The sequence below is a fragment of the Danio rerio genome, chromosome 17 (genome assembly GCF_049306965.1).
Source record: "Danio rerio strain Tuebingen ecotype United States chromosome 17, GRCz12tu, whole genome shotgun sequence".
NCBI classification, from domain to species: Eukaryota; Metazoa; Chordata; class Actinopteri; order Cypriniformes; family Danionidae; genus Danio; species Danio rerio.
This window is the reverse complement of record NC_133192.1, coordinates 24,002,167-24,018,785: the sequence shown is the minus strand read 5'-3', so window position 1 is coordinate 24,018,785 and position 16,619 is coordinate 24,002,167. Positions and strand designations below refer to the sequence as shown.

At 36.1% G+C, this 16,619-nt stretch overlaps 1 protein-coding gene across 22 annotated transcripts in view; it reads right to left on the bottom strand.

The window, feature by feature from the left end:
• Positions 1-16,619, bottom strand: part of birc6 (baculoviral IAP repeat containing 6) — a 156,255-nt gene that overhangs the window by 84,946 nt on the left and 54,690 nt on the right. For all 22 annotated transcript variants that reach the window (XM_009293036.5, XM_009293039.5, XM_073928501.1 and 19 more), the window contains exons 46-56: positions 14,125-14,690; positions 13,515-13,690; positions 13,132-13,228; positions 12,847-13,041; positions 8,979-9,179; positions 8,041-8,320; positions 7,685-7,941; positions 7,396-7,504; positions 5,812-6,036; positions 4,580-5,468; positions 3,870-4,013 (exon numbers count right to left, since the gene is read on the bottom strand). In XM_009293036.5, the coding sequence (XP_009291311.2) occupies positions 3,870-4,013; positions 4,580-5,468; positions 5,812-6,036; positions 7,396-7,504; positions 7,685-7,941; positions 8,041-8,320; positions 8,979-9,179; positions 12,847-13,041; positions 13,132-13,228; positions 13,515-13,690; positions 14,125-14,690 (3,139 nt within the window). The remainder of the gene's footprint in view (positions 1-3,869; positions 4,014-4,579; positions 5,469-5,811; positions 6,037-7,395; positions 7,505-7,684; positions 7,942-8,040; positions 8,321-8,978; positions 9,180-12,846; positions 13,042-13,131; positions 13,229-13,514; positions 13,691-14,124; positions 14,691-16,619) is intronic.

The following is a 16,619-nucleotide window of genomic DNA, read 5'->3' as shown; positions in this document are numbered from 1 at the left end:
AAACAAACTGAGTGCTATTCAACAAAATTTGAAAGCAATGGAATTTTAAAGCTCTGCTTGCGTCAACTAAAAAGTGATGATTATAAAATGAATATTTGAATTATTTATAAAGTCCTCACTGGGTCTGAATTAGGCTTGGGCGGTATTTCGGTATTATGGTATACCGCGGGATCTAAAAATAGCAACGGTGTCAGTTTCAATACCGTTATAAAATATAAATATCCTTTATTTAATGCCTACAAAAACATATGTGTGATTGTCATCATGGGACAGTGTGGAGGAGAGAGAGAGAGGAAGAGGGAGAGGGAGGGGGAGAGGTGACGTGACATGTCGCGCTTCAAAGTGTCCTGCAGTTTGGCAGTATTTACGGTTTCGACTGAACAGAAGGGAGACGTGGTTAATAGTAACGAGAGGTCTGCATTAGAGCTGAAGATCTTTGCCCGAACCCGGCAAGACCCGAAAAAATCCAAATCCCTGCATTAAAATCCATCCCTGCAAAGGTGAAACAAATGATGATGAAGTAGTAAAAAAAGCGAATTATTACGGCGGTCAAGCCAGTCACTCAGAAAGAGCGCATTCCAGCCGCAGGTATTTCGCGGTCGCTCATACACTGCGTATTACGGTAGAGCCCTAAACCGCAAGCTGACAGACAAAAAGAAGAGGCCATTCGCTAAAGTGAAACTGCTGTCATGGAAAATTAAATGGATGTTCCTGACTGGTAGAAGATGAACAAACAATCCAACCCAAAACTTGCAAAATCAGCCAGATCAGAACTCTGCATCTCGACCTGTAGCCGCAGGAAAAGGTGTTCAGCTGCTGGACCCCGTGAGCGCAGGACTGCGCTAAGCCTGTGGATTTAAATGTTCCTCCACAAACACACGTAGCCTAATCTTGGTGAGTAAAGGGTTTTTTAATTATAAATAAATATTAATTAAACCATATAATCATAATGTAGACAGAGTATACAGGCTAATGGTGGCATTATTCTTTTATTATTCAGCTTCACCGCCGCCTTAATGCCAGATTGTGAAGAGAAGTGGAGAAACACATCTTGCAGAGCCTTTACCTTAATTTCGTTATTGCCAAAATACCCGTCATCATTTAGAGTTTATTTTAATTTGATTTGTTAAGAAAGATTTTTTTTCATTTGTGTGTTGGCCAATATAAAGTCTAAGTGCATGTACCTAGACCTATAGAGTGCTGATATGTTACGATGTTACAGAGGACTTACTTTATTTCTTTGTTCCAACTTTTAAGTGGCATATAGCCTAGTCTACGTTTGTTACGAATAAATGATGTTAAAACATATAAATGACTCATTCTTGAAAAAATGCAATAGAGCTGTGTGCATGAGCACATTTGAATAATGTCGGGCTGTAAATGGGTTTGGGCTTTATAAAGCTGTCAATCAAACTGTACCTGTCGGACTCGGGACCTATCGGGTATAATTTTTATGGCCCGATTACAGCTCTGCATTCCCGCTGCAGTACCGCGGGAGCCGGCCAGATTTCTTATGGTGTGGGAGTAAATTTCTGAATAAATCGCGGGAGAGATGTGTGTGTGTGTATGTGTGTGTGTGTGTGTGTGTGTGTGTGTGTGAGAGAGAGAGAGAGAGAGAGAGAGAGAGAGAGGGGTGCTGTGCGTCGCCTCTCTCTCTCTCTCTCTCTCTCTCTCTCTCTCTCTCTCTCTGACCGCGAGCCTAAGGTCGCATAGAATGTATTCAGTTTCTGAATGGTTTAGGCTCAAGCCAACAGTTTGGTGACGCTGTCTGAGCCTTACGTCATAATTTTTTTATTACGCCGGTAATACCGGAAACCGGGGTAAAATATGGAGGCGGTTTGACGGTATCAAAATTTGGATACCGCCCAAGCCTAGTCTGAATCCACACACACAATGGATCACAAGAGTGGTGGGATGCTTCTCAACCAAGGAGAATATTTGGAATTGGACTTATATTGGGTTCACACCAATCAAAGCACTGGCTCCAGTTTCCTCTTGGGATGTTTTTCACTTCAAGCTAAATTTCCTCTCGAGTTGAATTACTTCTGACTGAGGTCATGTTGAACATCTATGAACTTGTTTTCTACTGAAAAAAACTTTAAGTGCTCTTCACATTGATTAATTACCCAAGGTTCCATCATGTTTCTTTGATCAAATATTAGATTTTCAAAGTTGTGGTATTCTTTTAGAATTACCCTGTATTTACACGGCAGGCACTGTGGAAATCTGCGAATGAACATCCTGAAGTGAAGTTAAGATTTCCTGTGCTCAGGTTAGTAGGGATTAGTGAACACTGTGTATTGACCATTTAAACTTCCTTCCACTCTGAAGTTCAAAATGTTTGTACGCCTTTTTTTTCTCATATTCATATGCGAAAAATTTGTCACATAAAAAACCTTGCACACTGGGCCCATTGCACATTAATGAATCCATTAGGAAAAAACGTAAAAAAATTTAGAGTCAGTTCAAGCAGTGTTACTTTGCTTTCCTCTCTCTCCTCCAAAATAGAAGAAGTTTTGGAGGCAGTGTGTCAACACGAATCACACAACATGAGGTTGAATTTATTTTTAACGCACGGAAATTACGGATGAAAATATCAGATTCAGTGTGCAATAGTTCCTGCATAAAGCTGTCATCTATCAAGCTGGTTATCAGAACAGTGTGGTGAAACGACAGGAGCTAAAAAGCACAGATGTAACGATGATCACTCAATTATCACTAAATGACCTGTCAGCGACAAACAGATTTGGTTTTAGATTTAATTTAATTACATTAAAGTAAAAATGTGCAAGATATTTTACTCTTAATAAGTAAAGGTTATAAAAACACCTCAGCTGTTTAAAGTACTACTGCACTTTTTCACATACCAGAACTTTTACAATAAAAGTGCACAAGACACTACTTTAGAAGTCATTGTTGAGTTTTGTACTGTATATAATATAATTACATCACAAAAAAAATCCCTTGATAAATTGCAATTAAAAGATGTAATCGTTGCTCATCACTAATCATAACATAAAACAACAATAAGCATCTCAAAAGCTTTCCCCTATCCACAAAGGCAAGACTCATCCCTCTTGAAGGTGGAGGTAAAGGTCTGTCTGAAAGGGAAAAATGACATCCATGCCTTTGAGAGGACACCCCCGATCGCCCGGCTCTCTGACTTGATCTAATGTGTAAACATTAACTTTTAAGAGCTCCTCTGTCTGGACTCTCTGTGAAAGCCAGATGATTAATCTAAGCTGAAACACACACAGTCCAACGGTAATTTACCAAAGGAACGACCTGCTGAACGACTCTCCGGCTAAAAAAAGACATCTTACGTCTTTACGATTTGGCTTCATTCCAGTTTGGCAGACAGAGGAGAGGCATAACTCTATGTGTTGTCTAACGGGTGAGCCGTTATGTCCTCTAACATTTAGATTATGTGAAAGGTGAAGTGTGTAATTGCCACACCAATTGCAAAACTGAATTTCCCCGACACTCCTCCCACCAAAATAGTTTTACACTCTCCATTTTCCACAAAACAAGCCATTTTCTTCAGTTAAACTACTAGCTTCTGCATAAATGATGAGAATTTGAGAAAGCAGCTGCCCTCTGGTGGTCAGCAATAGCGTGATTTGCCTTGAAAAGAGCTGCAGTTCAGAGGCAATGGAGGTTTAAATCCCTCTGAGATGATGTAAAGGTCAGGGTAATTTTCCCTGTGAGTGAAGAGGCTTTTCGGAGCTTTACAGCAACTGCAATAAATCATTTAACAGACTAACCAAGCAAAACAGCTTCTATATAAAATAAAAGAACAGCTCTGGAGAGCATTGTTTCAGCTTAGGTGGATTTTCAAAGCATATGTTTGTGAAAGTGTGAGCTCCTACCGGACAGGGAGACTGAAGGAAGACAGTAACTTTCTCATCTTCGAGCATGAGTTGTAGAAATAGTCGACGTATAAATCCAGAGATGTTCCCTGAGACTGGAACGTTCCCCCGCTGAGGAGCTGACTGGAACAACTCACACAGAACCTTTACAACGACAAATACAGAATACTTAATTTTGAAAACAGACTTCGTTGAAATGTGTGTGAAAACAATGTGTATATCAGTTAAAAAAAAAATTTATTAGCCTGTGAATTATTTTTTTTAATACATTTCTAAACCTAATAGATTATATAACTAATTTTTAATAACTGATTTCTTCTATTTTTGCCATGATGACAGTAAATAATATTCGACTAATTTGACTAGATATTTTTCAAGACACTTCTATACAGCTTAAAGTGACATTTAAAGGCTTAACTTGGTTAATTAGGTTTAATTAAATGCAAAAAAAATGTGTGTGTGTGTGTGTGTGTGTGTGTGTGTGTGTGTGTATATATATATATATATATATATATATATATATATATATATATATATATATATATATATATATATATATATATATATATATATATATATATATATATATATATATATATTTATATATATCTTTTTGCATTTAATTACATTTTTATGCATACAGGAATGTTATCTTTTTATTATATCTACTTCTTTTTTTGCTAAATCAAAAAAAAACCTTCCAAACACACCTGTGCCATGAGCCTCTGGTTGTTTGGATGGCAGGAGATGCACTGCAGGAAGAAAGCCACTGTGGCATTCTCGATGGCGGTCCTCTGCTGTGTGGTGAGTCCACTACTGCGGCTTGATGACGCCAGTGAGTATGACGCACCTGATGTGTGAGGTGCAGCGCTGGCGTGTGAAGTGCTGGGCGATGCTCCATGCCCACAAACACTGCTGCTGCTGCTGTTTGCATTAGCGTTAGCAGTCCCACTAGCACTCGAGTGGCACAGAAGAAACAACAGCGCCGTCCAGAGCGGGTTTACCTCCGGGCCACCCAGCCAGTCCTTCATGGTGTGACTGTTTCCTACTTCTGTAAGAAAGCGCAAAACCGGAGCCGCGAGCTCAGGAGACAAAGGCGGCCTGTTGGTGGAGGAAGGTGAGTGTTGGTTATGTGAATACGGCCGTCTCTCGGTCTGTGAGGAGAATCCTGAAGGTAAAGGAAGATCCGCGCTGACCAACAGGTTGCAGCAAAGGTCAGCCAAGCTACGCACCAGCAAGGAAGGCAGACCGGAGTCTAACAGCTGCTGAATGGCACCAGGAGACTGGGATGCAGCTGCAAGGGTCACCAGCTGGCACTCTGAGAGGGAGATGGGCACGGTTACTGGTGTTCGAGCATGTTTGGAGTCATCGGTGAGGGAGGCGGCGCTGTTTAAGTCATGCTGCTTCTTGCCGTCGTCGGTCATGGCCATCCGGCGCTGCGCGTTGGTCTGGGCAGACGAGGGCGCCACGATACCCATCCAGGACATGAGAAGAGAGAAGTAATTGGGGTGGATGTGGCACATGGAACAAAGCAAGCTGTCCACAGCCTTCTTTAAAACCATGTTAGAGGGCAAAGACATGGACCAGTTGTACAACAACCTGCAAGACATTGAAGAGAATTAATAGTTCAGGTGGCCTAAAAAACATCCTCATGTTTAACTTATGCTCAGAACTGTTAGTATTAACGGCTGCCGGTGTTTTATTTGCTCCGTGTACATGGCGAAGGTTGTTTCACTTTGTTCTACTCTGTACCTATAAAGTATTCATACCTGAAGAGAGGATGAAGAGAACAAGCTCAATATACACCCTCAGCGTTTTTTCTAGATGCGGAGCACTAAAAACTTACCTCAGGCATAAACAAGCACTCATCCACAACTCTTACTTGAACATTTTGTTCTGCGCGACTGCAAAAAAAATAGTGTGCTTATCTGTGCAGACTCACTCAAAAAGCTCTCTGTTGAGTAGGCCGGGCAAGTCGTAGTCCACAGGCAGCTCATAACTGTGCCACAAGACGGATGCCACACAGTGCAGGTGTGATGGGGAGGGCATGAGCAAGCCATATTCCCGAGGGGGCGGAGCGATTGGGCCAACGTAGCCTGATGGAGAGCTCTGCTTCAGGGAAGCAACCCGGGAGGAATCATACACCCACTGGAGCAGAGCCTGGATCCTACAGTACAAACAAAAACAGAACCAAAATATCAGTAATCGATAGTAAATAATTAAAAACTGCATAAACTCAAACCCATAAGAATACAATAAAGTGCATTTTGTAGAATGTTTGATATAGCTTTTGTTATATTGTGTAATAATGAAAAGACACTTTTATGATGGCCATAGCAGCTAAATGCGTAGATTCTTGTTGAGCAATAAAACTAAATAATTCAGAATGCTCTCTACTATTTTATTCTTTGAATTGAGAAATGTAAAATACATAGAAGGCTAATTCAGATCAATGACAGCTTCAAATGATTAAATTAGTCATAATGACGATATTGAAAATCATAATTGTGATTAAAGTCAACAGTGAAGTAAAACTATGAGTAATAATTACAGACAAGAGGTGAATTTTAGTCATATCTATTTGAACTTAGGCCAGTTATGACTGTCAGAATTATGATTTACCGAACCATTACTTGTTTTCCTATTTGGTGTAAATGAGTTTCAATACTATAAGAAATAGAATCAATCAACCAATGAGTAAATAGGAGCATGAATGAATGAGTAAATGAATGGGAGAAATAATGAATGAATGAATGAATGAATGAATGAACGAAAGAATGGATGGATGGATGGATGAATAAAGGGTTGAATCAATCAATCAACAAGTAAATGTGAGAATGAATGAATGAATGAATGAAGTCAATGAGTGAATAGTAGCATGAATGATTAAGTAAATGAATGGGAAAAATAATGAATGAATGGATGAATGGATTAATGAATGGATAAACTAAACAATGAATGAATGAATCAATCAATCAATCAATAAATTAATCAATGAGTAAATGGGAGAATAAATGAATGATTGCGTAAATGAATGGGATATATAATGAATGAAAGCATAAATGAATGAATGAAAGAATGGGTAGATAAATTAATGGATGAATGAATCAATTAATCAAGCAATCGATCAACCAATCAACCAATGAGTAAATAGGAGCACGATTGATTGAATGAATGAATGAATGGATGGATGGATGGATGGATGGATGGATGGATGGATGGATGGATGGATGGACGGATGAATAGATGGATGGATGGGTGGATCAATCAATCAATCAACCAATGAGTAAATGGGAGAATTATTGAATGAAGTCAATGAGTAAATAGGAGCATAAATGAATGAATGAACAAAAGAAAGGATGAATGAATAAAAAAAATAGATGAATGATTGAATGCCCAGGATTTCAGATGCCCTGATACAGTGAACAAACAAATCAGTCTAAAGATAGTTGTAGAACAGGCTACAAACAATTTATGCAATAAGCAAGTATTGTGATATCATTTTCCATAATAAAAGAGAACACACCTGTCTTTGGTACCGGGGTCCTGAGTGGTGCCAAGCTGGTAGAGAATGTCTATAGTAGAGTCTGAGGAAAGTCCGTTTAACCTCCCGAAGAGTAACGGACTATTCAGATCTACAACAAAGAACACCAATCAGCAATTGAAAGTAAAAGCAAAATAAAATCCTGCTACATTCAAACTAGTCTGAAAAAAGCTAGTCTGAAATCTCAAGAGTCAGGGTCATGTATTATTCAAATATAGAGGACAATCAGCAGTGAGGAGAAATTATTATGAAAATGATGGTTAGGTCTTACTGGCTAAGTCCGTTCCAGAAGCCGCGCAGTTACGCAGTAATATGTCGATGAGCTTAAGACCTATGCGTGTGGACTGCAGGCCGATCTTCACCAGCACAGCCTCAATGTTGGGCGAGTGCATGCCACAGTACGGAGACATGAGCAGGGCGGCGCAGGTCTGCAGGAGGTTTGCTGTAGGAGCAGCAGCACTGGCCATCATGGCCTCCAGATCAGAAACGTGAGTCAAGCAATGGTGCAGCAACCGTAACCAGCCAATACTGAAAAAAACAGGCAAAAAATTTGAATTATTATTATACACTTGGGTCTAAAATGAGAAATCAAACTTCTCAACACACCGATTGGTAAAACACAGATACCTGGTTTTGGAGACTTGGTCCTCAGAGGGCAGGAATGGATTGTTTACAGTGGCAGAGGAAGTGTTTCCGAAAGCAGTCAAGCCCAGTAGTTTGATCTGCGAGAGGCCAAGAGTGCTAGCGTCCCGCGGCCGGTGCAACCTCAGACACACAGCAGACGCCACCTCTGCCTTTACCAGCTGGAACTTGATGTAGGTGAGACCACTCGTGATGACTGGAGTCGACAAGGGAAGCATGTTCACACCATCTGCGCTGATCTCCACAGATACCGAGGATGGACATGCTAGGGAAAAGAAAGAGTAGCATTAAATACTAATTTAACCGATTCCAGGGCAAAAGCCATTACAGACAGATTTCGCGGAGGAATAAAACAAATGTCCTTCTTCTTCTGACCTACCATAAACCAGCACTTAACATTATTTAATAAAAAATTTGACTAAGTATATATCTAACCTCTCAAAACTGTTTAAAACAATTGTTGATGTTAATATTTTTATTATTATTTTAAGAATAAGAAAAATAGAATAATAATAATAATAATGTTTATTATTGTGTTTGCATTATTTTTAAAATAGAAAAGTTGTATGGCTGAGAAAATTGCAATTACATTTATTTTGAAATAATGTATACCGTTATATCAAATAATGTAACCGTGCATTGTTATATCAAAATAAAAAAATACTAATTTAATTCCGTAATTTAAATTTTAATTTATTATTTACATGTAATTAAATTTTTGAACTGAATTAAAAAAAATTTATTAATTAAATAATTTTTTAATATTTTTTTATTTGCAATTTAAATTGTAATTTGATTTAATTTAAAAACCTTGAGAGCAGACTTCAATAGGTCAAAGCTTCATATACTCTGCAAATATAATATAATACAGCTGTGTCATGTAGGATTTGGACCACAAATATTGTGCATGTGTGTACACTCACTGGCAAGGGATGCCAGGTGCGGCTGTATGTGGATTTCCTTGAGCAAAACAGCAGCGGGCAGGTGGATGGTGAGGTCGCACCAGGCCTCTTCAGGAAGGAATATGTAAGACCAAGCAGCAGATCGGGCCCTTCGATGTGGAGGTGTGGCCTGAAGCAGCACTTCTGCTGGCTGTGCTGTGGGACTGCTGGAAGTGATGGTGCCTGCAAGAGAACAGCAAAAGCTATCAATACCAATATAGATGAACAGAGAAAGAGAGCTTTGAGTTTATTGCCATATCCACTTCTCTAGCTATTTTGTTGTAAAACAGATCAAACAAATTTACTTTTTATAAACAACATTTTTCTATAATAAAAAGGCTTACAACAATAAAAAAGTAGTGCTGTGCAAGGATGAATTGCGAGTTTGTTTTGACATAATATACGTGTGTGTACTGTGTATATTTATTATGTACACAACCGGTCAAAAGTTTGGGGTCAGTTTTTTTTATTATTATTATTTTATTCAATAATTAAAATAAAATTATTTTGTTCATCAAGGCGGCATTTATTAAATGAAAAAAAAGACATTATTCCAGTCATCATTGCTTTTAGTACAATTACCATTAATAATAATAATAATAATAATAATTTAAAAAAAAATATATATATATATAATATATTAAGTTTAATGATAATCTATAATATCTAAGAAACATAATTGCTTAGTTTAATAGTAGTTTTGTTTTTATGAATATCACATACATACATAATGCATATATCTATATAATTCACACACACATATATTATGTCTCAACAAACATTTATTATTATTAATAAAATTAAAATCTAAATTTAAAATAAAATAAAAATTAACATATTATTTGCATGTGATTGATATTTGTAGAGCAGCACTTATAAAAAGACAACAACATCAAAAACAGCAAATAATACATCATAAAATAAGATCAAAATCTAAAAGAGTTTTTTGATTAACATTTTTAAGCATTCACATTTTAGATAAACTGATGTTAATATGAAAAGGCAGAGCTTGGGTGCTAACCATTTTCACTTTTCTTTTTTAATTTCAGTTTTGAGCAACTATATTTGGGTAAGCAGTCAACGATTTTCTTGATGTTCTAGATCAGTGGTTCTCAAACTTTTTTCACCAAGTACCACCTTAGAAAAAAATTGTCTCTCCAAGTACCACCTTACGACGCTATTTTTTAACCAGTATTAAAAAATAGCGTCGTAGGCCTAATTAGCAGCTACAGGTGTGCACAGTTTAAAATGATGCAAATTAATTCCTATTATTAAGAATATGTATTATTGTCAATCACTTTAAACATTTTTAATAGTCTGAACATTAACTGTGCTTGCAGATAAAAAAAAAAGTTTTAGTTAAAATGTGCTTCTAAAAGTTCATTAAAAATTACCTGTTCTTAAAAAGTAAAAAGAAAACTGCTGTACTTAAATCTAAAGTATTCACAGTAGCCTATTCATCAAAAGCTGGAGATGTTGCTTGGACCTTATGAATATAGGCTATATGTCATATTCCTACACTTTCAGACAAATCTTGAAATATATGTTAAATGTACATATGACAGGGTTCATACAGGCACAGCCTAATGAAAATCAAGGAATTTTAAGCACTTTTTCCAGCACCTAATTTTTTTTTCAAGACTGACATGTTATGTATTGAAGACATGAAATGTATTCTCAGCAACCCATAAAACATTGCATAGGAATAGATACAAATAAAAACCATTAATAATAATATTTATTAATCATATATTATTAATATAATAAACCTGCACTAAATGCTTGTGATATCTTTTTTGTACTCAAGTAAAAATACTATTACACTGCTAAAATAACACAAATTTTAGTAAATAATACTAATATTAGGTAAAAGTACAAAGTACTCTTTTAAAAAGTACTAGTTGGTTACTTTTGAAAAAAAAATCAGATTTTCATTATGAAATCACTTTTTTTAAGTGTAAACCTGATTGAATGGTTTATGGTTTAATTGCTTAAATCCCAAAGCTACATGTATAGGAATTTGCACTAACAAAGGAAGTATGGTCAATTTTTTCCTTTCATGACAATTAATATTTTTCAAAAGCATTGGTAAAACTACCACATAATCTTTAAGGCCATAGAGACACTTTTTGTCCATTTTTTAAACGATATTTTCAAGCTTTGAAAGGTTAAATTAAAGTATATGGTAAAAAGATTTAAATTTAGCCTTTTATTTACATTTGTTACACTATTTTTCTTTACAATATGGCAAATTTGTTTCTTAAATAGCTGTACATCACATGTAGATTTTATTTTACACTTGATCTTAATCTAAAATAGAAACTTAAAAAAAATACAAGTACACTGTCAGTAAAAAAATAAAACAAATGGCTTCATTTTACTTGAGGTATTTAAAATGTGACAACAATACATTTATCAAAGCAGTGCTTTAAGAGCCTTATTGTTAATTTTGATAAATAAACAAGTAACAACGGATTGTTTTGACCTGTAATTCTTTAAGACAGATCAGAATACAGCTAAATGTATAAATCACACAAATACCTCATCCAGAAACATTTCCAGCATAATTCTTTTGTCGTAAAGAAACAAAAATAAATTCCACCTTTGCTAAAAGTAAGTTTCACTTTACAACACAGCCAAACAAGAAGACCATTAGCATTGTCATCGATCATGCATCAATCTAATTCTAAATACTTGATAACTTTGAATACTTTTGACTAAATTTAGTCAAGGAGCAAAGATAAATAATGTCTACTTTAATAGTGGAGAGATCGCGATTATATTCAATCTGAGCACACAGGCGATCATGAGAGGTCTTGCAGTTCATTTGAAAAAAAGCCTATTTAGGAGCTCGCATATCTGTTTTAGCGATTTGCGTACATGAATGCGCTCTCTCGTGTTAAAATAAAGCACTCGCCACATTTGCAGAAATTAGTAATTGCGCAATACCTCCATTCCCGCGCCGCCATTCAGAATGTATTTAGAGGAGTGACAGGTCAGAGGCGAGTCGACTGGCTGTCGGAGAGCGAAACCGAAACGTGTATGTAGATCATCAAAAAGGCAGGAAATATGTCCGCGGTTTAATTACTCTGTTAGACATCTCTATAGTGAAAACATCCGAGAAGCATTATTCCAACAAAACATTTGTTTTTAAGTTGTTTTTTCTGTCTCTGCAACACAGAAAGCATTTGTCCCGCCCTTACGTTTCACGCAACTAGACAAGGTCGACTGTGATTGGCTACTTTTCATGTCAGTCAAATCACGCTTCAGAATCAATTAAACTTCGGAAACTGAATTTCAGCAGCTTATGACACAAAGCACTAAAATAAAAATTCTAAGCACAGCGTTGTGATCGTACGCTTCACAAAACAGCCACTGCTGATCACATCGATGTTATATTATGCATTAAAGGATTAAAAGTGTTAATTGTTTCTTTCATTATTCAGCGGTTCCTCCGCGTACCACTTGGAGGAAGCCCGCGTACCACTAGTGGTACGCGTACCACAGTTTGAGAACCACTGTTCTAGATGTTGGTACAGACCTATAGAATGTCTTGATGTAGAACTTTAAGATTTTTTTATTGTAAATATTTCTTCCACATCCCCTTTTTCTTGTAAATAGATTTGGCATAAAGGATGCAAGACAAAAGTTAAGGGGTATGTTTATATGTTATTGTCATGAAGAAATGTGTTTTTTTCTCTTTCCTGTTTAGGGAAATTAGATTAAAAAAAAATTGTAAAAGTGACAAATATCTAGAAGATGTTTTGAATTTTATGTCTTTGCAATAAAAACCGAAAAGAAAAAAAAAAGAAAAAGAAAGGCTTTTAAAAAAAAAGCATGTTTGCTGTACCAAGAGGAGCAAAGTTGTGCAGTCCTTCTGCATTGTCTGGTTCTGAGGTGAGCACTCGTGCTTTCAGGCTGCCGTCAGCTGCTTTTCCAGGTCCAGAGTCCAGAAACTTCATGATAGTGGACACCATACTGCGTGCAGTGTTCACGATGGCCCGTGTGCTGGTGACCATGTTGTTACAGATGAGCTGCACACCACCTAAATATGCATACAGACACACAATTTCAGAACCTGCAGACTAGCTCAATGATTTTTTCTTTTCTTTTTACAGTACTAGTGTTTACATACCCATGTCATGGAAGGCTTTCAAAGCCTCACTGGTGTCAAGCACTCTCAAAATAAACCACAGTAAAGGCTCGGAAAGCTGACATGTTGAGAGAGATCCCTGTAAAAGAATGAACACAAAGAATCAATGCATATTAACTTCATTATTAACATATGGAACCAGATAAGCTAAACAGGACAACATTTTTTCTCAGATTTGTTGTAGTTCGAATGTGTAAATAAAAAAATAATAATAATAAAATAAAAAACATGTTTTTGTTATTTTTTATTTAATATATTATTAATAATACTAATATTATATTAGAAAATAATAGAAAATAACATGTAAAAATGTAATGCATTTGCAACATCTCATTTATAGTGAGAGATTTTTTGTTTTGTTTTACCTGTCGGCCCATATACCCACAGGCCATGTAAGTGAGAATGGGCTGCAGCATGACCTGGACGGATGTGGCTCTTTTGCTCAGAGTAGTCAAAATGGTAAAGAGGCCGTCGCCCACCGAGATGGCATCCAGCCCTCCATGAAAATTCTCATGTTTGGTTAAGTGAAGCCCACTAGCACCTGGACAGACAGATAAAACACATTAGCAAAATGATTAAGGCATGAAATTCAATATTATACAATATACTGTATATCATTACAAAATAAACTTTAATCATTTGTATTAATATTTAAAAACGTTATAAAAAATATTTATCTGATAACAAAGTCAACAGCCATTACTCTAGTTTTCAATATTGAATGACCAATCAAAAAAAAAAAAAAAACATCTGCAGATCTAGATTTGGTGGTTAAAAACATTTCTGTCAATTTTGAAAACAGTTGTGCTGCTTAATGTTTTTGTAATAAATTACTTTATAGAATTAACTACACAATCTCCTCATATATAATGTTATATAATATAATGTAAAATAATACAATATAATATAATATAATATAATATAATATAATATAATATAATTTAACATTTATTATTTTTAAATAAAGTGATGTACCAATTATCATGGCCATGGCACTGCTGTTGCACTGCCCCAGAGCTGACAGGATTTGACTCATAATTTGCTGATTGGCCAAAACCAGATCTGCCACTCCTGCTGCTGGTCCCTGATGCTGAGCTGTGCCTGCCGCCCCACACTCTTTACTTCCACACACTTTTTCTTCATCCGACACGCTGTCAGTAGCTCCACCTGCTGGAGGAAGCCTCCCGCTGAACTCCCTATCACCTGACAGAGGCAGCATCACCAAAGCATTGACCAGTTTCAGGAGGTCAAACATCAGCTGGTCTCGTGTGGTCTCACCACACACGGCCTTAGCATCACCGGGACGGATGATATTGGCGAAAAGGCCCCCGAAACAGGCACGAGCCCCAACAGAGCTGTCGGAACCGCTGCGTGAGACCACCTTATCAGAGCAGGTGATGTAATGGTGAACCAGGAAGGTGATGGATTCGATGACGGCCAAGATGGTGGTCACAGAAACAACTTCAAAGTTTTGTTCCAGGGTGAACTCCAAAAGCTTCACCTGTGCATCTAAAGGACCCTGACCGGACTGGAATGGACCCCTTCAAACAGAGAAGAGGGTAAAAATAAAATACGGTTTAATTTTAATTGAAGGGTGTTCAAAAGACTGTCATGAAACCTTTAAAATCATGACAGGACACATGTTATTACTATAAGGGAGATTTTATACATACTTACAGGGTTTCTGCGGGTTTCTTCAAATCAAATTTAAACCTTTAAGATGTTTTTAAGATCATTATGAATTAAATTTTAGACTTGTACAGAGATAAACACTAAGGATTTTTTTCTAATGGAGCGGTTACTTCTGTAAATAGTTTTGGCATTAATGGAAGATCATGTAAAGGGATGTGATGCTTTAGTTTTCTTTAGGGAATTTCATTTAAGGAATTTGCTGTAAAACTGTCTAACAGCTATTGTAAATTATATCTCTTTGCAATAAAAAAAAATGTAATATATAAAAAAAAAATTTGAGAAAGTATTGGTGAGTGGGTATCAGCCCGATTGGGTAGCTTTACTTGGACATAGGGAAATTAAGATGTTTAAATTTAAGTTTAAAATGATTTAATACCTACAACCCAATATTTAAGTGAATTTAAGACTTTAAAGCCTAAAATTTTCTTTTTGAAATTTAAAACATTTTGAGACCTCGAGAACACCCTGGCTGAAGACCAGTGTTGGAAGTTATAATATCTGTGTAATAAAGTAATAATATCTGAGTTTTTTTTTTTTAAATGTAATGCGAGTTACTTTATGTATTAGCTTTTTTTTTTTTTTTAAATCCTTGCAAGTTCTGAAAGAGTTTAAGGCTCAGCCGGGTAAGAACGCAAATCTAAAGTAATGCATTACTTTTCATAAAAACCAACTAAGTATTTTTTAGGAAGTAACTCAATATTCTAATGCATTACTCTCAAAAGTACAGTAACACTTCTTATGATTTAGTTACTGTAACACATTACTTTTTATATATATTAAATCGGTTTTCGTAACAATGAGGCGTTTGTCCGTTACTTTGTAAATTCATTAATTATGGCTGCAGTTTAACCTACATCTTACTATAAAGTGAATTTAACGAATGTATTTAACATGTTTAAGGGTTCAATACAACAACTTTTATGATGCTGAAGAAACTTTAGTTTTTGCTTTTTTTCTGATATTTTCATGTTTGTGCTGGTAGTCTGACTTAAATAATTGTTTAAAAATAACTTTTTGTTTAAGTCTGTCTTGTGTTTTAGTTGTGAGAATCCAAATTAATTAAAACTGTAAAGTTGATCAACAGTGTATTCTCCATGCAGCACTGAAGTGATGTTATGAGGGCATTAATGGGAGAATTGAAAGAGTTATTTGGAAAAGTAACTCAAAAACGACTTAACAGCAATGTATTACTTTTCGCTGTAATCTATAAAGTATTTGAGTGACTTTTTGAATTAAATAACTAGTAACTAACTATATTTGAGTAACTAGCACAACACTGTATACGACAACTGTCTTTAACCATCATCAGCTCAGTTATGTCTTTTAAGTGCAAAAATGACTTGTTTGAGATGTTTTCTGTCATGACAACTTGATATAAACAAATACACCATAACCTATCTTTGATAGGACAACCTGAGGTTATCAAGACATCAAATCAGTCATAAACATGATTCAGGGATGCAAACTCTCCACTCTATTGGTTAATAAGCCTGTCATACAAAGAGGATTACAGTATTATGCATTTGCTCTCAGACAGAGATGTGTCTAAATATGTTTATATATTTATATTGTAGCCTTTGCAATTATACACCCCCACCCCACACCTCAAAAAATGCTTTATAGATGTACACAATTCAAGTGAATGGCTCATTTTAGGAAGAAAATTAAGAGTTTTGACAAAAGGTGAGAACTTTGCACCCCCGATGATTGTCATAAGCCCATTATAATTGTGTCAAGAATTTTTTTCTGATCACTTTTTTTTAGTGGAACAACATAAA